The sequence below is a fragment of the Malaclemys terrapin genome, chromosome 18, assembly GCF_027887155.1.
Source record: "Malaclemys terrapin pileata isolate rMalTer1 chromosome 18, rMalTer1.hap1, whole genome shotgun sequence".
NCBI lineage: Eukaryota > Metazoa > Chordata > Testudines > Emydidae > Malaclemys > Malaclemys terrapin.
In genome coordinates this window covers 12,337,303-12,364,337 of record NC_071522.1, presented here as the reverse complement: position 1 = coordinate 12,364,337, position 27,035 = coordinate 12,337,303, and the positions used below count along the sequence as shown (strand labels likewise).

The 27,035-nt window shown below is 46.9% G+C and overlaps 1 protein-coding gene across 1 annotated transcript in view; it reads left to right on the top strand.

Moving 5' to 3' along the window:
* Window positions 1-14,395: 14,395 nt before the first annotated feature.
* Window positions 14,396-27,035, top strand: part of SMTNL2 (smoothelin like 2) — a 51,318-nt gene continuing 38,678 nt past the window's right edge. Inside the window, exon 1 of the mRNA XM_054008320.1 lies at window positions 14,396-15,398. Within this exon, the coding sequence (XP_053864295.1) occupies window positions 14,994-15,398 (405 nt within the window). The 5' untranslated portion in view covers window positions 14,396-14,993. The remainder of the gene's footprint in view (window positions 15,399-27,035) is intronic.

The following is a 27,035-nucleotide window of genomic DNA, read 5'->3' as shown; positions in this document are numbered from 1 at the left end:
GCATAATAATTAGCTCTAATATATTATACTCTTCTCTTTCCCTTTCTGTTGTTCTCTCCTTGTCTGAGTCTTGCCAGCTCCCACCTTTCCCCTCCCCCCCATCTTCTATTGTTCTTGTTCCCCTTTCCTCTCCCCGTTTCCTCAGGTACCAATTCTGCAAGGACTCTCCGTTCTCTCTTAAGTACCTTTTGCCACGTGTGTGAACACTTCCAGTTGATTTGGCATTGAGGAATATTCCCACAGAACCATCTATAACTGGACACCTTCCTGAAGCAGAGGCGTGTCTGTTGGCTGCATATATCAGTCCTGCCAGAGTACTGGCTACTCCTGATTTCAGAGCTGTAATTCACAAATTAAATACATCAAGAATCATGCATGGTTTGCTTAGGATGATCTGAACTAAGATGGGGAGATTCCGTTCTAAACTGCCTTGCCTTAGAGTTACTAGAAGGCTTTGTGTCCACCTCTGAAGATGTGTAACTCAAATGATCAGATTTTACAGTACAATGAATTCTACACAGATGCACAGATGGAAATAGTGTTAGTGTTAGGATAGTGCTGACCTTGCAGGTAGAAGAAGTCACACCTTCAGGACTTTTCCTTGTGAGTAGCTGGGGAGGGGTGCACTTATTTTAAACAGATCAAACCTCTGTCAGGAGCTCTTTCCTCCACCGTTGCCTCATCATATTCCCGTCTAACCTACGATCTGCCCAAGCTTCTCCCATGGGGCTGAACTCAGCTTGGGTGCAAGGGGGTTCAACTCCTCCAAAGTCAGTGGAATCGTTCCTACTTACACTAGGGCTGGATTTGGCCCTTGGTCTCTTTTCCCATCCCCAGCTTGGCCCTCTCCTCCCTTGCTGATGGAGCAACCTCCTGGTTAGCATGTCCCATCTTCTCCCCTTTGGAAAACCTACCTGCTCTGTGACGCCCATGAGCACCAACAACCTTCCTAGGCCCCTGACCCCAAACTGCCTCCTACTTACACCAGCTTTACGCCAGTTGACGTCAGTGGAGCAACTCCTGACTGACACTAGTCTACGGGAGAGGGGAATCAGACTCTGTTTCTTTTACCTTCACTGCTTCTTTCCATGGGCCTGATTCTCCTCTCCGACACTCTACGCAGGTGGGACTCTGGAGTAACCCCTCTAGCGTTCAGGTGGTACGTGTGAGAGGAGAATCAGGATCAGGACCCATGTCTTTATATTATATCTTTATAAGATCCTGGGGGCGCAGACTTTGGTTTCTCTGCAGTGAGGACCCTGTTCCCTGAGGGTGCTGCAGTAAAACTTGGTGCTGGGCACATGCATCTTCACGCCCCCGGCTCTTTGTCCCCACATGTTATCTGTTTAGTGAGAGTGGACTGACTCAGTGATGAATCAGACCCTGTAAGCCCCTCAGGGCAGGACCCACCTTAATACATGTATGTAAAGCACCTGGCACATTATGGGGTGCTAATAAATAATCCCAATAAATGGCAACATTTTGGAACGACCTCATCCCATTGTGGACCTGCATCAGTCTCGTCATCTTTTGGGACAGCCTCACTTCTGTGGGTTCTACTGTCAGCACTGCCTGGCAGTGCAACCCATCTCCTGCATGCAGGCCTGTCTGTGGCTCAGGTCTGTTTCATGCTGGGTCTCCCATCCCCACCACAACTCAACCTTGGACACCGCAGCATGCTGACACCGAAGAGAGAAGGCTCCAGTCACTAACTCGAGCAGCAGTCGCCATCCACCGAGCCAAGATGCGACAGCGCAAGCAAGCATTTGCCATCATGCAGACTGATGGCCACCTAGGAAGGAGTGAATGAGCGACACTCCCTGCCCTATGGAACGACAATACTCCAGTCACATATTGTGTTACAGCCACAAAAAGCAACTGTCTGGCGCAAGCCTCCTTTCCTGGTAGCTTTTTTTTTTTTAAAGGGCAATTCTATTTGGGAGCCTAGGGTCAGATCCTGATCTCACTGATGCCCCTCCACATCCCAAGTTATTGCAGTGAAGTGGTGGTGATCCTCACCCCAAACTGGTGTTTACATCTCGTTCCTATCTATCATGTGCAACATGTTGTCCAATTCACAAGGTCAGTTCAACGAGAATGCACTGGGCCGGGATTCAGGAGATCTGCAGTCAGTGCCTGGCTCTTGCACAGATCCTGTGTGACCTTTGGCATGTCAGACAGAGCGAGAGCCTCAAAGTGCAGTAACCTCCTTGGGCACGTCTGAAAACCTGCCCTTTAACAGCTTTGGGCCTCAACTCATCCATAAAATGGGGAGAATAATATTTCTTTTCTCCCAGCCTTTGATTGTCTTGTCTATAGATTGTCACCTTTCGGGGGCAGGGAATGTCTTCTACTATGCGTGTATACGGCACCTGTGTTGGGGCCTCTAGGTGCATTAAATAGTGATCGCAACCCGACTGTTTCCAAAACCATACACCATTGTCCTTTCTGCTTGCTGACATTTGAACTGCTTACCTTTATCTCATAGTGCTAACCCCTCCTGGAGATTCTCCGTTAGCTTAGCTTAGCAGGGGGCCTCTACTTTTTGAGGTGGGGGATCGGCGTTCTCCCTTTGTTCCCCCATGATCGTTCTAAGCGACCCTGGTGTGCAGTATAGTGAGAGCTGGAAGGTCTCAGGGATGTGTTACAATAGCATGGGGCTTGTACGTCCGCTTGGAAGTGGTTACAGTACGGTAGCCCTACATTTGTTTTATTGTTTCTTCCTCCAATAGGTTGTGATTCAAGAAGAAATAAGACCTACGTGGCCTGCTTTTCATTTACACTGTGGTCCCTTTCCTCTGCTCTGATGGACTCTTAGAGTGGGTGTGAATGCAATTTAAGGCCTCTGTACACTGCCAGAGGGTTGGAAAAAGGCCTTAGTTGCAATGGGAATCCAGGCCCCCGTTCTTTCTAGAGCTTCCCGCCCCAGAAATGTAACAAAACTGAAAATAAGCAAGAGCTTCTCTGTATAACCTGGGAACTTTTTGGCACCTAAACCATTATCTAGAAATTCTAAGGATCATACTTCTCATAATTCTTGGCTAGCGTATGTAATGTTCTGGCAGGAAAAGATAAGAGCAGACCTCAGGAGGGCAAAATGATATCACCCAAAAGTACATACTGTATTTACAAAAGCCTAGGAGTTAGTCACCTATTAATTATAAATGATACCGTCTGCAGAGCTTTCAAGTCTGACAACGCTAGTGACCTCATTGTTTTCATAATTAATCTCTACCTGTTGTAGAGTGCAGAGCAACATGGTACTGTAAGTAGTTGACTGTCATCATCTCTTCTGCAGTTGTGGTGATTTGCCCTTTATCGTAAAACAAGGAAAGACTCAGCAGAAAAATCACGGAATATCTGACTAATAGCATGTAGGCCTGGATAAATCCCTAACAATTGCCTGCAGTAGAAATATCTGATTAAAATCCATTCCACAAAGGCAGCTTGACGCTCTTACTCAGACTAGGTCTCTCTGGGGTCATTCAGGAAACCAAACTGAGCCGTGGAGATATTTGTTCCTTTGGGCCCAACCCACCACAAGCAGATCCAAACCCTGAAATTGAGTACCCCAAAGTTTGGAGGTTCAGAAATGAGGCTTCGGTTCAGGCCCCTCTCTGATTCTGTAGTTAGATGAGCTTGTGTGTTAGGTGGCACATTTGTTTGTACAAAACCTCTTTGAACCAGACGTATCTGCTGTAAGTAACAGATGGTGAAAACTCTGGGGGGTTTCCAAAGACGTTCATTATGGTCTTGGCTTACTAGGTCCTGCCTCAGTACCGAGGCTGGATTAGATGCTCTCTCAAGGTCCCTTCCAGCCCTACATTTCTATGTTTCTACCAAATAGGAGGCTTCTTTCTTGTTTGGTAGTGCATTTAGTGCTGGTGAAAGGTGCCTGACAGACAGCTCTGGAGATGGGAGTCCTCTACCCACCAAACATGTACAACATGTTCCACTAACAATACCGTGCACAAGAAATCATGCCTTGGCTACGCGGGAAAGCTGTACCGCTTTAATTATACCAGTATCGTGCAGCGCCGCCTAGCGTGGCTGCAGTTATATCGGTATAAAGGAGGTGCTTTATACCAGCACAGCTATTCCCAAGGGGGAAGGAGAACAACTACATCAGCAAAAGGCATCTTTAAGCTGGTATAACTGCATCCACACTGGGGCTTTTACCAACATAACTATTTTGGTAAGAAATGATGCCCGTACCTGACATGGTTATAGCTAACTTTCAAGTGAAAATCAGGCCTTAGAGAAGGAACAGGTTGGAAGACAAAAGAGAAAAGTTAAAAGCCCAACAGTCACATTCTACACCATTTCAAGCTCACTCTGCTTCAGAGTTTTGCAAATGGTCATATCTCCTGTTTGACATGCTAATAAATGAGCATGGAGCACAGAAATGCTCAACATTTCCTGTGGGGTAACATGTTTTCCCCATGAGCTGCCAGACCTCCTAATTGCCTGCAGAGGTTGGCGAACCACCCAGATATAATAAATAAAGGTTATTGTCGGGTAAGCCGCAAACACTTTCAAGCCTTCCACAGAGGGCAAGAAAAATGCATCACCGTAGAACAGTGGACAGTGTGGGCCTGGATACTTGTGTAAGAAATGAGAGTGGAGAGAAGTAAGAGGCGTACTAAACTGGACACAGTCTTGAAAGCAAAAACAGAGGGTCTCAAGAAGCCAGAGAAGGGATTTGCATGATGAACTGCAGAATCATAGATGCTACTGAAGACCTTTTAGTTAAGAGATTTTTTAGTCCCATCTCTGTGTCAGGGCAGGATAGTTTCCTTCAGTCTGTTTTCTAGTGCTTTGTCCATTCTAGTTTCAAATGTCTGATGTGACAGCATTATCCTTTGCCCTTTAGTGAATCCCAGCATGATCGAATTATACAGTGGCAGGGTTGGGTGACTCATAGTAGGGGCTGCTTTCTGAAGAGGAGCATTTTGACCTCGTGTACTATACACGTTGCAGGAATTGTGAAACAGACTGTGTTCTTAGCTATCTGAAGACACTCCGAAATGCAGAGGATAACTGCCAACGCAGATATCTATCTTCACAGCTGGCAGGAATTCAGGACATTCCACCAAATCAGATCCAAAAGGAAGTAGCTCTATTTGCACTGGAAATAATTGGAAGAGCTGGGCATAAGGAATATTGAGTGTTTGGAGGAAACCACATCTCTCAGGTGGCACCGGAATGGGAGAATGTACATATGCCCTGCTGGTGTCTCTGATCAGTGATCTGATCTGCAAAGTGAGCACTCTCAGCTGCTATTGGGTCCAATCCTACCCCACTGAAACCCAGGGGAGTTTTTATAAACCAGTATCCTGTTCAAACACCATCCTGAAGAATCGAGTTAGCTCACTGGTCAGGGTAGACTAGGCTTAGTCATGATTAGCTGATGTAATATTGAGCATCGTTTGCCCTGGGCTATACTGACCAATAATTATAGTCAGCATCACTTCAGCTCATCTGACTCCTCACAATCATATTCCAGCATGATACAACTTCTTACTAATTAATTAGTGCACTTAGACCACTGACCAATATTAATGTCTCATTGTTTCCTTGTGCTCCCCATCTGTATCACCTGTTGTCTCTTGTTGGTTTTTTTTTGTAAGAAAGAGGGAGGGAAAAGAGCCTGCAAGTCTAATTCCCAGTATGGGACCAGAGGCATAAATCACATATTTATATATTTTACAAGGCTGAAGATTTCACAGGGCTGCCGAGCATTTCTGGATTAAGGCAACTGCAGTGTGGCCTGTTGTACATATTCTATTTAGAGGACAGCTTGCTGCAGGGGCTTTGTGGAATGTGTCTGTCTGCGGGACAAACTAACTTTAAACTTTCTATGTACATGGCAACCTACTGTAAATACCATCTCCTGTGTGCATAGCCTGGCACCGCTTCTGTTGTTGGGGCAGCAGTGACATTATAGTCGCCATGTCTCATTCCCGGGCCTGATCCAAAGCCCACTGAAATTGACGGGAGTGTTTGGATTGACTTTGCTGAGTTTTAGATCAGGCACTTTTCTGACCCAATCCTGCAGCACGTACAGGAATAATTCTTTACTCAGACCTCATGTACCCGTGTAAGGACTACTCACATGCGTAAGGGACCAAAGACTGGGGCGTCAGTCAAAGTTCTTTGCAAACAGTCAATTAGAACCTGATTTTGAGATCAGTGTCGACACACCTATTTCTTCCCATGAGCACGATCAGTCCCTCAGTCTTTGCAACATCCCTGAAGTACTGGTAGGCAGGTGGCGTTATCCACATTTAGCTATGGGAAAGCTGACACAGAGAAGACAAGTGACTCACCCAAGATCACAGATGTCGTCCGAGTCAGTCTTAGAACTCAGCTTCCCAGCCTGGGTTCAGGCCACCATGCTCAGTAGACCGGATTCTCCTTTACGCTGACGTCACTTTACATTACTATGGTAGTAAGGAGATCAGTAAGTACAATTACACTCGGGTTGGGTACGTCTTCACTGCAGAGTTAATGCAGGCTCTTATTTGCCCCTAACCCCACTCTCCCATTTGCACACAAAACCCTCTCACCTAAGTGGTGCTTTTAACCCTGGCTCGCTGGCCCTGCTGGTTGGTTTAGAGTCTGGGTTCTGCTTTCATGTGGGCTGGTAACCCTTCCACTTTGCAATGAAGATATAAATTAAATCACAGAAGTGCTGACAGTCAGGAACGCCGCCAGCTTTTCTGCCGCCCTAGGCGGCGGAAGGTCCCGCCCCAAAATGCCCCCCCCCCAGAGGCAGCGGAAGGTCCCGCCGCCGAAATACCGCCGCGGTCGCCGCCCCCCAAATTGTAGCGCCCTAGGCGGCTGCCTAGGTCACCTAATGGGTTGTGGCAGCCCTGTTGACAATCAATCCTCCAATGCCTTCCCACAATTCCCCCACATGCCCAGAAAGACAGACAAGCTCTCCCACAGCTCACTGAGACAGACTCATAGAGCAGCTCAGCTTACTGCAGTGCTAAGAACCAAGGGACAGACATGCCCCCAGAAGCCTTAGGGAAACACATGAGTGAACACAACACCACTAAGGTCCCAGTAACTTGGGTAGGGCTTTGCAGTGTGGCTACTCACATCTGGGTTAAGCTAGCCCTGGGGCCCAAACTCTGCAAAGAAGACATACTCTTTAAGGCCTCTTTACACTGCAGCACAGTGGAGCAGCGGAAAGTGGCCTTAGAGAGTAAATGAGACTAAAGCGTAGCATGATTATTTTGGGAGAAAACAATCAGAACCTCCCTGAATTCTTGGTTTTAGCTATCTTGAAGCAAAACTTTCATGAACTGTCCTGCTTTAACTGTGCACCAGTGTAGTAAAGTAGTACAATCCCTCCCTAGGGTGAACCCAGCTATCCCTGTATAAAGATATAGCTCATTCCTAGATGGGAAAGGGAATAAACCATCTCCGTAGAAGGCACCTTTATAGTGACATAACTGCATCTCCATTAGGGATGATAGCAATTTAACTACATTGGTAAAATTCAGTAATAAAAACCCCGCATTCCTAAACTTAGTTATAGCAGTACCAAAACTGTATAGACTGGACCTGATATTCAGCTCAAAAATTAGGGTTTTCTAGGAGACTGGAACTTGGGCTAATCATTGTCTAAGCTTCTTTCCACTCGTTATAAATATTGTCTTCAAATCATTATGGACCTACAAATCTCATTTTCTGGGATTTTGTAGGGAAAACCAACTGTGCTGATGTGGAAGTGTTGCAAAAACATGGAGGTTAGAGGACAGGACAATGCTGCATAAGAATCCTTCAGTACAGATGGTAATGCCATTACTAGGAGAGCCCTACCCCTTCCTTCCTCTCTCCCTCCCTCTCAAACTATTTTAAAAAACGAGTCTATATTTGGGTTTTAAGAACTCAATGGAGTAGCTGGATTATATTACATTGACCAGATGTATCATGTTAAGATTTGAACAATATTGGGAGCAACAAAAGATGCCTTTGTGAACTAATTGCAAAATAACCTGTCATCCTTCCAGTACCGTGCTCACTTATAGAACCAATGTCAAGGGTACTTAAACCCCTACAGGGCTGGATAATGCAATGCCTCAAACCAAGTGTCTCTTCCTGGGTCAGAGCCTCCACTGGTACGTCAGTGTAGCTTCATTGACTTCAGTGGAGCCCACTTAAACCAGCTGAGGATGTGGCCCACTAACTAATGAATTCCCCCAATACCACTAAATGCCAAGTCAGTATAATTAACCTCAGTTTAAAAGGGGGAAACTGAGGCACGGGGTTTAAATGACTTTCCCAAGATCCTATAGCAACAGGGCAGCAGAGACAGGCTTTGTTCTAACCCAGAGTCCTGTGCTCAAGACAGCACATTACACTTCTCTGTTAGATTCTTGGGGCCTGATTCTTCTCTGATGTCAGTTTGATGGTATTGTAATGCCATTGACTTCATGGAGTTACTCCTGACTTACACCGGTGTGAGAGTGGGCTAGTCAGGCCCTCGGGGCTAACCTGACCATTGGTGTAAGCAAGTGCAACTCCACCAACTTCAGATCGTCCCTACTTTCTACTTTAAACCCAACTAGCCTTGAGTTACAATAGTCATGGCCAGATACAGGTGTAGTACCTTAGTAACACGAGACAAGGACCACATTCTCTTCTCAGCGGTAACCTGGAGCAAGTCAAGGGAGTCACTCTGGAGTTAATGACACTACTGTAGCTCTGTGCAGAATCTGGCCCAGACTGTGATAGAGAATTGTGGCCAAATTATGTCCTGAGTTAAAGTCATGCAACCTCTTTTAACTGGGTGGATATAACTGACAAGTAAACATCTCCCCTTCCTCCCAATCCAAGCCAGTTACTACTGTATATGCACTTTTGGTACAAATCTAGATCCTGATCTGGCAAGCAGCTCCCTGCGGGTGTGCTGGCGTCTGCCTGCTTGGAGCCCCTTACAGAATCAGGGCCTTACGCAGTCTCACGACTGCTGGGGTTGCTCAGAAGTAGGGTGACCAGACAGCAAGTATGAAAAATCAGGACGGAGTGTGGGGGGTAATAGGCACCTCTATAAGAAAAATCCCCGAATATCGGGCCTCTCCCTATGGAATCGGGACATCTGGTCACCCTACTCAGAAGAGATGCTGGGGCTACAGCAGCAAAGGCTGACTCCGGAGATGAAAAGGAAGGAGCGGAGGAAGGCCCGCTGTGGCGCTGCGGCCTGTTCCAAGGGAGATAAGGAGCATGATGTCACTGCACACACTGACGTAAATCTTGTGAGAGAAAACAGACCGGCAGCCCGTGGAGATCTGTGACAAAGGCTGGGAGCCTCCTTTTTAACCCTTTGTTGTGCTGCCTCGTTCACAATAAAAACAAACCAGCAGTCGCAGCCGCTGAGTTTTTTCCATTCCCCCACCCTGCCCTTCCGAGAGGAGAACAGAGAGCAAGTTCCACCCTACAGAGTTTCCCAGCCCCTGAGCAGGAATAACTCATGTAGGGGGCATCAGATTAAGCTACCTTAAAAGAAAAGGCCTGATTCTCCTCTCCCTTACACCAGAGTAAATTAGGAATATCTCTGTTGAAATCACAGGAGTTAGGCTGGTATAAAACAAGCGTCAGGCCAGAATCAAGTCCAACGTGTACTCCAATAATGCTCAGAGTAATTGGCCACTGGATTGGATGGATCTATACTGTATCAGTTTACACATGATGCTGAGGACCAGGACCAGAAACACAAGGATCCACCGGTGTCTGAAATCCCCCCCGCGCCCCAAAACTACTTTGTTGTGCCTGGGCATTGTATTCTGCCTCATGTATATCTTCCCCCAGCTGACCCTGCCCTGCAATTTGCTTATTGACCAAATTATGCCCTCATCAAATATGTATCCAAAATGCCAAATACAATATCCAAATATTATGAAAACTGGAACTAAAGAGTGAGCACACAGAACCCATAACAATCAACTTTTTTTCTTTCCACGGATCCCAAACTCAAATTTCAATGTTAAAGGGAACATCTGAATCACTGCAGAATTTCTCCTTGCCAGCTAACACTGACTTAATATTTGTTTTAGCTCTATGTTACACGGCTGACTGAATAAAAGGTTATTTTATCATACTCTATACGTGCTAGCAAATAACCCAAGAATGTAAGTCAATTGATAGCATTTGGATTTACATTTACTGACGGCATGTACAGGGGTAGGAGTTAATTGATTGGATTAAGTTTAATTTGGATGATCTCATGGCTGAGGGGATGTGCCAGATTTTCACTCTCAAACCTCAAGGAGAAATGTTTAAAGCTTTATTGCTGCAAATAAAGCTATTTTTGTCTAACATTGTTGTTCGCTAGCACTGTTGATATCAAAGATTCCAAACACTGGAAAAAAAATATGGCAATGGGTCAGCATAGATGGGCCAAAATAGCTATATAGGTTGTTACAAAAACACATGCACACACAAAAAATTTGGCAGTAAGCTTTAACATGAAATAACTGTTGGAACATTTACTAGATTAGGTAATATAGTGTTCTTTCCTGTCTCCCAATCAAATGAGACAGATTTTTTTTTTTTAAAGGATCTAAGCAGGATTCTTACAAACTTTGTGGAAGTGTTTACATTCTATACTTAAAAATGATAGTCCAGCTCTGAAGGTGCAATAGTAGTTGAAATACAATATGGATCTATTGATGAAAGAGATTATCGGGGGGAAATATATTTAAATCTGATGAACTCTCCTGTCAAACATTAGGGAAAAGCTCAGGCAACCTGCAATGCTCAGACAAATAATCCTTATGGGAGCAGATCTATTTGCAATGGGATTATTTGCATGCATGTTACTTGCATGAATAAGGGTGAGTCATCTGACTAAGGCTTACAGGATTGGGTTCTAAGAAAACTTCAGGCTCCCTAAAGGTGCCCCACAGTTGCCAAAATATTAAAATTGAATTAAAAATTTCACATGCATGTGAGTAAATCCCCTTACCATTGATGCACTGGTTCTTGGAGTGCACAGAAGCAGTTTTGCAGGCTATATTATCACACAATTAGCACTACAATCTGAAGTGACAGAAAGAAATCGAGGTCCTGGTCCCAAAAAGTGTTGAGATGCAGATTTGGATCCATTTTTGTGTACGCTTTCCAGGTGCAGATGCAGGGTTGTACAGCGCTAGCACATCATGGGCGCTACCAGAAACAAAGACTAGTAACATTTCACTTCACGCAGCAGGGATGGAACTGGGCCCTGGGTTCCAGTCAGGAACTCCTTTGCGAGACCACTGAACTCCTTTGCGAGACCACTGAACCACAAATGGATTTGGCCAGATGTCAGTGAGGGCATAATTGGGTTTGCCAGGCCTTTGTCATCACTGAAGATGTGCAAGATGGAACGACCTGATTCTCAGAGCCCAGGCTGGCAGTTATTAAAAACAGATCTTTTCACGTGTAAGCTGAAAGCTGAACATATTTGATCTGGAACCCACTGAGATGCAATAAGGCCCACAATGCCATTTGCAGAGTCACTTTTCACAGCAGAACCTCTCTTTGACCCAGACCAGGCCCAAATCTCCAGCTACACTGGGTATTTAAACCATGTATTGGAATCACACTAATGCCTGGATACTATAGTGCTAGGTGATTTAGAAATGCTGCAAAATCCTTACGGAAAATACACCAACATTCTACAGTAATAGTCTAAAGAATCCAAATAACTGTGGTCATGTAAACTGCGGTGTTTGGGATCAGCACAGTATTTTTCATAAGGCTGGCGAGACAATTCTGATTAAACCATTTTGAGTATGGTTTGCTTGGCCAACATGGATGGGGCAAAGTAATTTCCACACTCTCATTAGAAGTCCGGTTCTAAATACAGCTCACACTTTTAAAATGGTTTGGCCCCCAACCACGCTGGTCAGCCAAACCATGCTAGAAACCATTTCGGCTGGAACTGTATTTCACCATGGTTCCAAAACCTGGTTAAAAGCCCAGTGTAGATAAAAACCTGTCTGATGCTGGCAGGGAAAAAAAGTTGATTTCATTGTACTGGACAGATTTCCAGAGGTGTCTCATTTGGAGAGAAGAAACAAGCCAAGTGGTTTTTGTTCTAACAAGATGGCATGGTACTACTGCTCTTGGGTATTGTTTGCTCCTCTCTAATCTAGGCCTCTGTTTGGCTTGATCCTAAGAGGTAGAGCACAAACAACAAAGTCCCATGGACTTTGGGGGCTTTGTCTCAGGCATGAAAAGACAACCTACATTATTAGATTAAAAAAAAAAAACATTTTCAGGCATGATTTAAAAAAAGAGGCACAGGCAGAAAGAACAAAACTCAGATTGAGAGAGGATTTTCCAAGCTGCCTAGGAGATTTGTTTCAGAGTAGCAGCCATGTTAGTCTGTATCCGCAAAAAGAAGAACCGGAGTACTTGTGGCACCTTAGAGACTAACAAATTTATTAGAGCATAAGCTTTCGTGGACTGCAGCCCACTTCTGTTCCTAATGGGATTCAGGCATCTAAATCCCTTAGACAGCCTTGAAGCTTTTGGACAGAGTGTGTCGGTCTTCTTCCCCCTGGTAATGCTGCCCCTTGGTTTATTTATTTATTTAGTTCTTGTGTTTGTTTTTTATATTATCTGTTTCATGATGGTTTTTTCATTGTGGCGGCTGCTACATTCCCAGGGCTGCATCCAGCTGTGATGACTTGGAAGAGGGAGATTTCAAACAAAAACAAAAAAAGGGCCGGACATGATTTTAAATGTCTGAAACAAACAGCAAGTGTCCCTCATCCTGAGAGAGAGAGAGAGAGAGAGAGAGGAGACTTTGAGACTGGATTTTGATTTCTTCCAAAATCAGGAAGGCCCTTCCTCCATATTGCTGTATTTACTGTATTGTGCAATATTCCACATGCATGAACAAGGAGAGAAGTGGTTTTATAAATAACATTATGATGTAATTATTCTTTACTTGTCAGGGGCCAGACACACCAAAATAAGTGGATTTTCTTGGAGCATATATGTGCTGCTTAGGCTTGTTGAAAATTTTCGATCAAAAGTTGTTGTTTTTTTTTGACTGAAAATTGAGCTTTCAACTAAATGACATTTTTCATAAAAGGTGTTTTCTTTCCTTTTTTTTTTTTACTTTTTGTTGGAAAACCCAATACCTCCAAAATTATTTTCCGGTTTTGGCTGACAGAAATGTATTTTTTATTTTTACTGGAAGTCCAAATTTTCAATGAGAAAAAAAGATTCTGACAACTCCCTCCCCCTCGAAAAATCCCAAGAACTGGCTGAAAAATCATGAGATTTTAAAAATGAATGGGGGATTCTTTTTATTTACTGCCTTTTGATTTGGAGCATATAGCGGTCACGCTGTCAAGCTTTTCTCTGCAACCACGAGGGCTAGAAACTTACTTTAAATAAATGAAAGTTGATGTCCCAGCTAATATCCTAATTCCTGCAGCTGGGGGCTTGGAGAAAAACAGAAAGAATCTTGAGCCTGACAGATGGCAATGCTGTAATGAGCCCATTTTTAAAGCTGGCTCCTAACTGGAGTGGCTTTGCAGGAGTCACCCCAGGAAATAACTTGGCCCAGCATAGCCCCAGATCTGCCCTGATTTACACGCTTGGGCATACATCGAGGCAGTATTTCACCGAGTTTGCAGTTCATTCTGGACTCCACCGTCTTAGAGCTGCTGCTGCCAGTCAGGGGACAACTGTTGAGCGCTGACCCCTTCCTATGGCAAGAAAGCATCTATTGTCTCATAGGCCGTTGGCATTTGCTTGTAGGGTTGATTCAGAGCTGCGAACTGGGCCCCTTCTTCCCACAAATGGGAGAGAAGGGAGAGGGAAAGGGGGTGTTAACACCAATCAAGGAGGAAAGAGAAATCAGTGGGGGTTGAAGGTTAAGGCCAGCTTCGGTAATGAGTCAATACCATAAATAAATGCATACAGAAGTGTGTGTGTCTCTGTAGATCACCCCTACCTTTGCCAGAGCCCCGGATCTCTGGGAAACCCCTGCGTGGCCTGCCCCACCAAGACTCTCTCTGGCTGTGTACTGGTAGGCGTGTGGCGAGGGGAGCGCGTGGGCAGCTGTGTCTGGGTGGGAGCAGGTCTAGGTGAGCGCCACGTACATGCCCGTGTACAAGTTGTGTGGGAGAGTGTGTGTGTCTTTACTCTCCCAGAATCCAGTCCCCTCTCCCTTTGCCTCCGGGCTCCCCCAGGGAGCGATAAGGAATGTTTACTTTGGCAGCAGCATCCAAGCAACACAGGAAAGACCAGATATGCAACCCCCTGCTCAGTCCTCTCCCCTGGCTCCCACTCATTCCTAGCCACCTCCTCCCACAGCTCTCGCCCCACCCATAGCTTTTCCCTTCTGATCCTCCCTCCCCACCCAGCCTGCCCCTCTCCCCCCTTGTCCCTTCCCCTCCTCCCACCCCAGAGCATCTCCCCTGCAGCTGCACAGCTCCTCCAGCGCCTGTGTCCCCCTGCGAGAGCTGTTGACAGAGCCAAGCAGCCCTCTGGCAGCTGCGAACAAGCCAGCCCCCCTCTCCACCCCTTTGCACTGTCCCCTCCTGAAATTGCATCGCCTCCTTGGAGGAGCCGGAGAGAGACACACACAGCCAGCCCCGCTGCTCAGCCAGCTTCGCTCTCGCTCCTGTGCTTTGCTGGGCAGAAGTGCCGGGCTGAAGCTGCCTCGCCTGCCCTAGGGCACCCCCCAAGCCTGGAGAATGCACAGAGCCAGCTGGAGCCAGGGGAAGTGAGCGTGCGAGTGCCCCGGGCAGGAGGTTGCCCTGCAGCAGGGACTGGGGACTTTTCTTAGCCCAGTGTTTCTCAACCTTTCTGATACCAGGGACTGGCTTGCTGCCTTCCTAAACTGTCTCAGGGAGATCTCAGGGACCGGTGCCAGGACCCTCCAGCTTTGGAGTGGGGTGTCCTGCGTTCGTAGCCCCTGGCCTCGCTGGCTGGGAGTTTGCCCGGAGCCTGGCAAGAGTCCCCGGCCCCGCAACATGGACACGGTGGCCAGCGACATCGCGGACCTCAGCAGCCAGGACGCGCAGAGCGTGTGCGAGGCGCTGGGACGCTACGAGGACACGCTGCGGGGCGCTGTGCGGGAGATCCACGTGGACATCCAGGTCTTCAAGCAAGGGGTGGACCGGCAGGTGGACGAGGTGCTGCGCCTCGCTAGCCCGCTGGCCCGCACCGTCGCCGAGCTACAGCAGGAGAACCAGCGGCTGCGAGCGCAGGTGGAGCGCTTGGCCAGGCAGGTGGAAGCCCTCAGCAGGTCGGCGGGGCTGCCGGACAGCTGGGCTGCGGAGTGCGGGGCAGCTGGGGGGCCCAACTCTCCAGGGGCTGGCGCAAGGCTGGCCAGGTTCTCCAGCCATGCCACCTTATCCATGACCGGCAAGAGCCAGGTAAGCACTGCTGGGAGCGGGGACCTGTGCTGGGGTGCCCCCTTGGGGGTGGTTGGGCATTGCAGGGTGCTTGGGAGGCAGGGGCACCTACCCCCAACCGGGGAGCACCCGTGCACAGGACGGACTAATCCAGGCATTTAAAATAATCTCAGCACCCCTCTCCACTTGTTTTGAACAGAATATTTGATAGACTTGGCCCGTTTGGGAACGAGGCCTGATCAGAGATTTCACTCCCTTTAACAGAATCAACTGGCAAGGCCAGATCAAGGAGCGTGCAAAGGTCCTGGCTCCGCAACACCCTGTTTGAAATCTGGTGATGTTACTCTCCGATGTCTCTCTGAACAGAAGCTCATCTCGAGATTGTTTTTATCTCTGCTGGTTCCCCTCCTTAAATGGTTTTCAAACAAAATCATTGGTCTTTATGCATGTGGGGCCAGGTTCCCAGAGGGTATCAATTGGCATAACTCCATTGAATCAGGCCCCTTGGGTCAAAGGGGGTTGTATGAATGAGGAAAGAAGTTGGGAGAGCCGTCCAGAGGAATCCTTGCCCAAGGAAACTGTGTGCGCCCCTTGGTGTGCTCCAAAGGCAAAATGAAGCCATCTCTTCAGGAGCCTTTTTATGAGCAGCAATAGAATTCCTTCCTGTCAGGGGTGATTTAGTGATCTCCAGAAGGGGGAGTCCCTGGGCACCTCGCCCCCCCGCAGGACAGTGGTATGGCTCTGAGGATAAGGCTGTTATGCTGTCATTCCAAGGTCATAAACTTGCAAGAGCAGATAAAAGTGCTTTCTCAGTAGCTTGGCACAGGGAAACCCCACAGAGTTGAGCAGAAACTCTGCCCGAAACACGATACCCAGACAAATTGTTTATTACAGTACAAAGAACAGAGGGCCAGGTACAGCCCCTGCCACCTGGAGGTCGCAGTCAGACAACGGACACCTTTCCCACCCCATCAGGGCCCCCATGTCGGTCACAAGGATCACCTGATGCCCAATAGAGTATGCAGGGGCTAGGGGAGGTAGTTTAAGTCAGTGGAGAAGCACAAAACTGTTCTGAGGTAACTGAGGCTCTGGACCAGTGCATGTGTGAGTACGAACCCTATTTAAAGGGCCTTTGGCTGGGAACCGTGGAGAGCTTTTAAAAAGCTTGACCATGGGCAAGTGTCAGCGTCATTGCCTCCTGCAGAGCGATCTGTAGGGTGATCTGGAGATCAAGTGACTGGACCGGACTGAGTTGAGCCACGATTGTTTTATGGGGCAGTTTCCTTTGTTGCAATCTTCCAAAGGCATCGCCCTAGGAAGATCTGCTCACTCTTCACAGGCTCACCTCAACTCATTTCATGCTTCCACAAAGGTCCAACAAGCCCAGTTGCTACAACTAACTCCCAAAATGCGTTGTCAGACTTCACTCAGTCCTTAGGGAAATCTCTTGGTGAAGATAATGGAGATTTTCTTATAAACTAGATCAGTGGTTTTCAAACTGCGGGTCATGACCCAGAACTGGGTCACGGAATGGAAGGCACTGGGTCGCGGCGGCTCTGGTCAGCACCACCGACTGGGCCATTAAAAGTCCCGTTGGCGGTGCTGCCCGGCTAAGGCAGGCTAGTCCCTACCAGTTCTGACACCGCGCTGCGCCCCGGAAGCAGCCAGCAGCAGGTCCGGCTCATGCGTTCGGGGGCCACAGGGCTCCATGTGCTGCCCCCACCCCAAGCATCGGCTCCACATTCCCATTGGCTAGGAACCGGCCAATGGGGGCGAGGGGTGGTGGTGCCTGCAGGCGAGAGCTGCGCGGAGCCGCTTGCGCGCTTCCGTCTAGGAGCCGGACCTGCTGCTGGGGTGCACCACAGTCTGTGGTACCAGGACAAGCAGGAAGCCTGCCTTAGCACCCCTGCTGTGACGCTGACAGGGAGCCACCGGAGGTAAGCCCGCACTCCAACCCTGTGCCCCAACCCCCTGTCCCAGCCCTGAGTCCCCCAAACCTGGAGCCCGCTCCTGCAACCCAAACCCCTCATCCCCGGCCCCATCCCAGAGCCTTCACCCCCCGCACCCCTATCTCCTGCCCCAGCCCTGAGCCACCCCCAAACCTGGAGCCCCCTCCTGCACCCCAAATGCCTCATCCCAGAGCCTGCACCCCCCAGCCCAGAGCCCTGACCCCATCCTGCACCCCAAACCCCTGCCCCGGCCCAGAGTCCCTTCCCACACCCATAACCCCTCATTCCTGGCCCCACCCTTGAACCCCTCACCCCTGCACCCCAAACCTCTGCCCCAGCCCTGAGCCCCTCCCACATCCCAAACTCCTCATCCCCATCTCCATTGGGTTGTGGGCATCAACAATTTTCTTTAACTGGGTCGCCAGAAAAAAAATAAAGTTTGAAAACTACTGGACTAGAGACGTGCTTAAGGATTGGACTTGTTGTACATACATAACACATCTCACAGCTCCTGATTCAAAGCCCACTCAAGTGAATGGGGGAAGGGATTGCTCAGTGGTTTGAGCATTGGCCTGCTAAACCCAGGGTTGTGAGCTCAATCCTTGAGGGGGCCACTTAGGGATATGGGGCAAAATCAAAATTGGTCCTGCTAGTGAAGACAGGGGGCTGGACTTGAAGATCTTTGGTCCCTTCTGGTTCTAGGAGATGGGATTAATTTAATGGGAATCTTTCCACTGAGTCCTGAGGATTTTAGGTCAGGACTATAGACCAGAAAGAGATCGGCTAAACTCAGTATTGCTAACTCCCACCATAAAAATAAATAAATCACAAGATTTTAAAAAAAAAAGATTTTTTGCCACCTGGGTTTTGAACACTTGGGTCACATTTTCAAGCTTTTGTCTGCAGCCCTGGGAACCAGACACTTCCTTTTTTTAAAAGGACAACTGAGATTCTTAGATAATCTACATGACTCCCAGAGCTAAGGCTTCATATATCACAAGACTTGCAATGAAACCAAACCAAACCACCACACAGGTAACATGGGCAGCTAGAAACAATTTTTTAAAAGTCTCATGGCTGTTCACTGATGACAAGAACCACATCCAACAGATGCAAGTGTACTACTAGATGGCCCTCAGATAGCATGGTGCTGGACACAGTATCATTGCCTGGCTACAACAGACCAATATATGTTCTAGTTACAGTTCCATTAGGATCAGCAATATTTCCTTTTTACTGCTAGAAATTAACACTTTGCAATCCATAATTTGGTGTAGAATCAGTGGAGATATCTCCAGTTCACTAGGGGTGCGTCTGATATCTGGGCAGAAGTGGCTTGACTCTTGTTCATGAATTATATTATGCAATATGATATAAGCGAATAGAAAATAGGGGTAGTTCATATATTTTCTTTGACTGAGAAGTAGCTACTATTATTGTGGGACATGACCCCTAAGGTGAAATTCTGGCCCCATTGACTTTACCTCCGGAGTAGGGAAAAGAAACACAAGAATACCAAAAATTGATATACTGCTAGCTGTTTTGTTTGTATTACTAATGCATGTATTTCTGGGTCCAATCCTGCTCACAATAAGGATGAGAATAGTTCAGAGAAAAAGAATAGTCCAGTGATTCAGGTGCTAGTCTAGAACTCAAGACCTTGGTGCAAATCCTTGCTCTGCCACAGACTTCCTTTGTGACCCTGGGCAAGTCATTTAATCCCTCATCTGTAAAACTGGAATAGCACCACTTTCCTACCTCATAGGAGTATTGTAAGGATCAGTATAAAGATTGTGAAGTGCTCAGATACTATGGTAATGGGGCCATAAACAGACCATGCCCACTGAAGTTGGTAGAAATATTTAACTTCAATGGGCAATGGATTGGGTGCTCTGACACTAGCTACCCTCTCTGCCTCGGTTTCCCCATCTTTGAAATTGGGGATGGTGGGGAATGGAGACTGAAGCATTTTCTTAGTGTAGGAAAGGACTGATTAATAGAAATGTGCAACACACATATTAAAGTGCAAAGCTGTGCAAATCTTTTCCTGTGCATTGTTATGAATTAAAATTAGGAAATTTTTGCAAGTCACTAAAGAAAAAGGATGCTTTAAAAAGTGAAAGTTGGTTCATTTTCAAACAAAAAATGGCTTTGTATCCAGTAGCATGTTTGGGATGTTAATAGCTATTGGGGAGCCACCAGACTTTTGTGAACCCAGCTCTGCAAAACTAAAATATTGCATTTTTCGTGTCATTACTATTAGGCGCTACTGTCACCACATTCATCAGTACAAGACCCAGCTGAGAACAAGGCCCCATTGTGCTAAGTACTGCATGTAGACACAGTAAGGGGCAGTCCCCGTCCCAAAGAGGTTATAGTTTAAAGGGACAAGATAGAGACCAAGTGACTTGCCCAAGGTTACACAGCAACCTAGTGGCAGGGCCATGTGTCTCAAATCCCAGTGCAGGGCCCTATGTAATTCACCATGCTGCCTCACAGCTCTATTTCTCCCTCTTTAGTAAGTTGCCTAGCAGAAGAAACCCACCCTTTTTAGTTCTCTCATGGAAGCTTTCTTCTCAAGGCATCACACTCCTCTGTTCTGCTGGCTCTTTATTTTGCCACGTGCATGTGAGAATCGAATTTAACCCACTGAGCACCGCCAAAATGCAAGGTCGGGCCCATCGTTTTGTATTTTCCAAAGAAGATGGTGGAAACTTACAGTGGAAGAGTCTTGGGCTTCCATTATTTACAGTAGTATAGCTTCCCCCATCCCAGCTGCATGTTAATCTGTATCTGTAGTGCATGCTGCTAGTGCTATGAAAATGGGGTTGGATTTCTTAGCTTCAGCTTACCGCAGGTCACTGGTTCTGTACTATGTTTCAGACAGCTCTTGGCCTGAGCTGTCATTCCCAGTTACCAGTGATGTCATTCAGAGCAGCTGGCTTTGCAGATCCCCTAAGGAGAGGTGAGAAAGCACTTACAGCTGGAGCTACCTCGAGCAGCTCTAAAAGACAACAAAAGTATTGAATTTATACTAATATGATGGATGGCTTTGACTTGTGCAGGGATGAGAGCGCCTGGTATGTTTCTGTAGTGCACAGGGGCTACTGAAGTCTTGGGGGAACAGCTGGAGGATACCAATTGTTGAAAGTGATTTTAGGGGTCGGTTTCATTTTTAAGCACGCACATCACCGGAGACCAACACGAACCCTCCGTGGAGTTCTGCTCATGTCAGCAGTTTGGTGGAAATGCCTCCAAAAGAGTCCCCCCCTTAGTGCTCCTCTATTGGTATGTCTACGCTGCAGCTGGAGTTGTGACTGCCATCGGTGTGGGCACACAACACACACACATTTTCATCCAACTACTACAGCTAAAAATAGTAGCAACGCCACAACAGCATAGAGCCCTGGCAGGCAGGCAATGGGTATGTGCCCAGGGTTCTAGGTGGGCGTGTCCAGTCCGTGCCAACATCTGCGCCGGTGCAATTTCACGGCTATTTTTAGCGGCGCTAGCTAGATTCAAGCTATGTGGGGATGCTTAGACTAGCTGCAGTCACACCTCTGACTACAGTGCAGACATACTGAAAAGGTGAAATCCTGACCCCACTGACATCAGTGGGGAATATGCTATTGACTTCAACACAACCAGGATTTCACTCTCTGATCTCATTCACCAGCCCTGCTGGAGAGGGAAGGAAAAAGAACGACTTTCTATGTGAATGAAAAGCTAACATAGGGTCCCATGTTTGAAAATCTGGCCTAACAGGAGCCTGCCCATTTTAGGTGCTTCCAGGCCAATATGTAAAAAGCAACAGAGGGTCCTATGGCACCTTTGAGACTAACAGAAGTATTGGGAGCATAAGCTTTCGTGGGTAAGAACCTCACTTCTTCAGATGAAGGTTCTTACCCACGAAAGCTTATGCTCCCAATACTCCTGTTAGTCTCAAAGGTGCCATAGGACCCTCTGTTGCTTTTTACAGATTCAGACTAACACGGCTACCCCTCTGATACTTCAGGCCAATATGATTATTCAAATGAAGGATTAAGGTTCCCATGTCTGGAAACTCCTTCCCTCCCAATAGTTTGAGCATTGGCCTGCTAAACCCAGGCTTGTGAGTTCAATCCTCGAGGGGGCCACTTAGGGATCTGGGGCAAAAAAATCAGTACTTGGTCCTGCTAGTGAAGGCAGGGGGCTGGACTCAATGACTTTTTGGAGTCCCTTCCAGTTCTATGAGATAGGTATAGCTCCATATATTTATTTATTTACTGCTGACATACTACCTTTTATTTAGGGTGGTTTTTGGTTGTTCTGTTATCGTGATAAAGAGAACCGTATGTATCCAGTTTCAGATTCCGGCATGTAAAGGTGCCCACTGCAAGAGGACATCGTTCTTGTGTCCATATAAGCTAGAAAGAGGAGCCTGTACCAAAACCCCTATGAAAGGCACAATCCTTTACCCTGCTTGAATCCATCACATGCACATTTGTGCGCATAGAATTAGTGCGTGAACACAGCCCTCTGCCTGGGGTTCCTTGACAGCAGTTGAAGTAACTGTGGGAAGAAAGCTAGGCTGTACTTGGTTTTTGTCCAAGGCCTTCCTGTCTCAGACTTTAGTTTCCTCTGCCGGAAGAGTCACTCTCACCTCCCAGGTGGAGTTAATGAGCAACACCTACCACAGCGCGTGAACAGGAATTCTGTGTTGGACACTTTACAAAGTGGATCAACACAAGAACCTGCCATGTTAGCTCAGCCCCCAAACAGCATACCTGTGAACTCTGGCGAAGTTCCAATCTAGAGTGACACACTCCCAAAGTTTGGGAAAATTCAGGTTTGAACTTGTTAGACCCATTCTTTAAAAGTATGATCATGTCTGTCACCTCCAGATTTTGGTTCTTTACTTCCCACTGCAGGATCAAGCAAGATTCTAGAGCTGGTTGAAGTTTTTCAACCAACACAAGTTTCCTGCCCCCAAACGGAGTTTTATCTAAACCAAAACTTTCCACAGGAAAATGTTAGGACTTTTGTTTTTCCAACCTAAAGTTTTCCAAAAATATCAAATTTGTTTCTCCTTTTTTCTTGTCTCCCTCCACCCCCAGGACAATAAAATGAATAAGTGACAGAGTAAAGAGAAAAATGAAACTCTGCAACTCTAGCTTTTCAGAAGCTGAGGAAGTTTTGAAAATTTGGAGAGTTAAAAAAGCAAAGACAAAGAGGAAAGTGAAAGATTCCAGACATACATTCTCAGAGTGGGGGGAGCAGATTATCCCATATCTGCCTTACAGCTTCCTCCTTCTGAAGCACCTGGTACCGACCACTCTGGGTGACAGCATCTTAGGTTACATGGGCCTGGGGTCTGATCCAGTCTGGCAGTTCCTATGTGCCTAGTACATTCAGTGCTAAGAAGTGGGGGGACCCCCAAACATCTGAAATTTTGATATCTATTTTTGATAACTGAATCAAAACCAATGCTTCCGTTCAAATTATTTCAAAATTTTCCCATAAAAAAGTCACTTTTTAAAAAAAGTTAAATTTTAATTTGAAACTGTGTGTGTGTGCGCGCGCGCGTGGGGAGGGGAATAAACAGTTTTTCCAACCATCACTCAACCAAGTGGAGACACTTGCAAGCACTTGGACTTCTTCTGCTACAAGACTTTTCTGGCTCCCCCCCCCTTCCCCAATCCATTCACAACTTTGGGCTACCCAGAGAAAATGAGCCAATGGGGTAGATCAATATAGCTCCCTCTGGCCCAGTTACTGCAAGGTAGTCCTATGCTGCAAATTGAGGTGTTCCTGAAAAAAAATTAAAGATTAAATTATGAGTGAGCAAATACAGCCATATATAGGGCTGGATTTAAGGGCAGGGGACCCAGGCAATAGCCTGGGGGTGCCAGGCTGGGAGTGCTGTTTTTGTTGTTAGTGACAGAAGGGAAAATAGGAATGCAAGGGAATACTTGAAACATGTTTCTTCAGACATTCTATGGGGATTCATTTTTCACTAGCCTCCTAGAATGTTCTGGACCTTAGTAGAATCTTGTGGAACCTTCCAGATTTTTTGAGAACTACATTTTCCTCAAACCTCCTAGAATGTTGTCAGCCCTGCCCTCGTGGGTATATACGGGGCAGGGTGCTGCCAGTCAGTCAGTGAGATATAAGAACAAAGTGAAGTGAGAGCCTAGCTGTGATATTGTGAACCTTGTTTTATTGTGTAATTGTGAAAGTATACTTGTGTTTTAACATTTGAAGAGTGTAAGTAGCAACTAATAAAAGTACATATTTAATGATATGCCAGAGATCGCTATTGAACCCCTATCTACACAACAATATAAAAGAAATACCATTACTTCTTTTGCTATGCTTAACACGAAATGGGGATCATAGACCTTTGCTCTCCCTAATACTGTTTTACCCTGCAGAAAATAAAAGATGCTCCTGAAGAAGTTTTCAGAAGCCCAGTATAGGAAGTGAAAAACTCAGTTGCAATCTAGCTTGCAGCAAGGGGCAAATTTGATGGGAAAAATATCTGAAACAGAACAACACACTCTGGGCTTTAGGCAGTAGTGATTGTCCCAGTGCAGAACTGAGGAATTTATTTGCTTAAATATGGCATGAATAAATACAGATTTACAGGTCCTAGCATGCAAATGTATCATCTTATCTGACAGGGATAAATCATGCATCAAAGTTGTGAAATGGCCTCCTAAGGCAATGCAGGGGAGGGGGCACCGAAGCTGTTCCTTGCCTGGGGCACCATTTGGTCAGGATGACCAATTGCTACTAAGGTGTGAGCTTTTGGGGAGGAGTGTTCATTACACAGTTGTCAGGAGGTGATTCACAGCTTAAATTTAGTACACCAGACCCTCGCTAGAACGCACGTCTCTATAGCGCAAATTTGCATATAACGCGGTCGCAGCCATGGATCCCAAATTTAATTGCAATTCATTTTAACGAAGTCCCCGCTTTAACGTGGTACTGTGCCTGGATCCCAAATCCCGTGTTCTAGCGAGGGTCCAGTGTATGTCCTGAGCTACCACATACTTGTTGCTTGTACTCCTGCTTTCCTCAGAGAATTAGATTTTAAGCTCATTGGAGTGGGGGCCCTGGGTGAAGGATTTCACCTCATGTCTTTATGTCTGTTTGTTACAATATCCTAGCACAACAGATCGCTGATCTTGTCTGGGGCCCTTTGGCGCGACTGCAATACAAGTAATAGATAATTTGCAGATACAGTTACAGCAGCCCCATGACAAGACAGGAAGGATGACCAGAATCCACGCTTGATACACCTGAGCAACACTGCCGAGTAGCAGAAAAGTCACCAACCCTCCTAGCCATCTATGTGGGGATTTGAGTCACTTGACCACCAAGTCGTGGATTTCAGTGCACCTGATCTGTTCTCAAGTCCTGCTCGGCACCAGCTCATTTGGAGCCAACCTAGAGCCTGTCACTGGAGCTCCGAGTATTCCTTTCTCTGTGCTCCCCCAGGCATGCTCTCCCGTATGTGGGGCTTACGTGGTACAGAGAGCCACGTCGGAGCCCAGGATGTCAGGCTGAATTTCACCCTAACTGGATACAGGAGAGTATCTGGAGTTGGGAAGGAAGGCAGACGTGACTCCATCCATGTATTTTACAACAGCTCGTGTGTAATGCCTTTTTAGGTCTGCTGCATAGAGAGATTTATGCACTGATTAGGCGGAGGGGGGAGAACCCTCTGAGCTAAAGCAGGTTTTCTGATAAGGCTGTGGGTGTATTATTCCACTGCAGAAAGGCCGCATGCAAACAATGCCAGGTTTGAGTTCAGTTGGGGCATTAAACCACAGCCTGCAGCAGGAACAATGCCCCGGTGTGTGCTGGGGAAGTACACCAGGCAAGCACAGCTGTCCTGCCACCTTGGAATAAAGTGCAAGGCGTACTCTTCCCCTGTGGAACAAGCACTGCTGGCTGGCGTGCTGGGCCCTGGGATCATAATGCGGAGGGCATAGTGAGTCTGCCACTAGCCTACTGCAGCACCACTAGTGACCACCCTTATATTCTAACTTTGTTTTGAGGGTTTATGGTTCAAGGGTCTGTACTGTCACCCATCGCTGCAGTATGTTTGACCTCTGCTCTTCCTCCCTAGTGCACCTGAGCAGGGCTAGGTGCAACTGACCCCATAGGGATAGATTCCATAACATGCTGAGCGCCTCCTATGAAGCATTCAGTGCTTTTGACTCCCACCGATATAGACAGGGGACAATGGGCACTGACAGATGGTGTTAAGTACCATGCAGGATAGGGCCCTCATTGAAGGAGTCCACAGTATTTTGTTATAGGTAAAAAGAACAGGAGAACTTGTGGCACCTTAGAGACTAACAAATGTATTAGAGCATAAGCTTTCGTGGACTACAGCCCACTTCTTCGGATGCGGGCTGTAGTCCATGAAAGCTTATGCTCTAATACATTTGTTAGTCTCTAAGGTGCCACAAGTACTCCTGTTCTTTTTGCGGATACAGACTAACACGGCTACTACTCTGAAACTTGTTATAGGTAGTGTTGGTGCAGGAGTGCTCTAGAAAACAGATCTCTCTCTCTCTCTCCTCACATATGAGAGTAGTTTTTAGATAAGGTATAATAGATAGCACTCAAGAAGATGCACTCTTACTTCTCTGCTGCTGTTGGCGGTGGTGCTGCCTTCAGAGCTGGGCGCCTGGCGAGCAGCCACTGTTCTCCAGCTGCCCAGCTCTGAATGTGTGCAATATGAGGGAGGCAACCTAGTGACCGAGGATGTGGAAAAAGCTAATGTACTCAATGATTTTTTGCCTCTGTCTTCACGCACAAGGTCAGCTCCCAGATTGCTGCACTGGGCAGTACAGCATGGGGAGAAGGTGACCAGCCCTCTGTGGAGAAAGAAGTGGTTCGGGACTATTTAGAAAAACTGGACGTGCACAAGTCCATGGGGCCGGATGCGCTGCATCCGAGGGTGCTAAAGGAGTTGGCGGGTGAGATTGCAGAGCCATTAGCCATTATTTTTGAAAACTCATGGCGATCGGGGGAGGTCCCAGATGACTGGAAAAAGGCTAATGTAGTGCCCATCTTTGAAAAAGGGAAGAAGGAGGATCCGGGGAACTACAGGCCAGTCAGCCTCACCTCAGACCCTGGAAAAATTATGGAGCAGGTCCTCAAGGAATCAATTATGAAACATTTAGAGGAAAGGAAAGTGATCAGGAACAGTCAGCATGGATTCACGAAGGGGAAGTCGTGCCTGACTAACCTAATTGCCTTCTATGATGAGATAACTGGCTCTGTGGATGAGGGGAAAGCAGTGGATGTGTTATTTCTTGACTTTAGCAAAGCTTTTGATACTGTCTCCCACAGTATTCTTGCCACCAAGTTAAAGAAGTATGGGCTGGATAAATGGACTGTAAGGTGGATAGAAAGCTGGCTAGATCGTCGGGCTCAACGGGTAGTGATCAATGGCTCCATGTCTAGTTGGCAGCCGGTTTCAAGTGGAGTGCCCCAAGGGTCGGTCCTGGGGCCGGTTTTGTTTAATATCTTTATTAATGATCTGGAGGATGGTGTGGACTGCACTCTCAGCAAGTTTGCAGATGACACTAAACTAGGAGGCGTGGTAGATACAGTAGAGGGTAGGGATCGGATACAGAGGGACCTAGACAAATTAGAGGATTGGGCAGAAAAAAACCTGATGAGGTTCAACAAGGACAAGTGCAGAGTC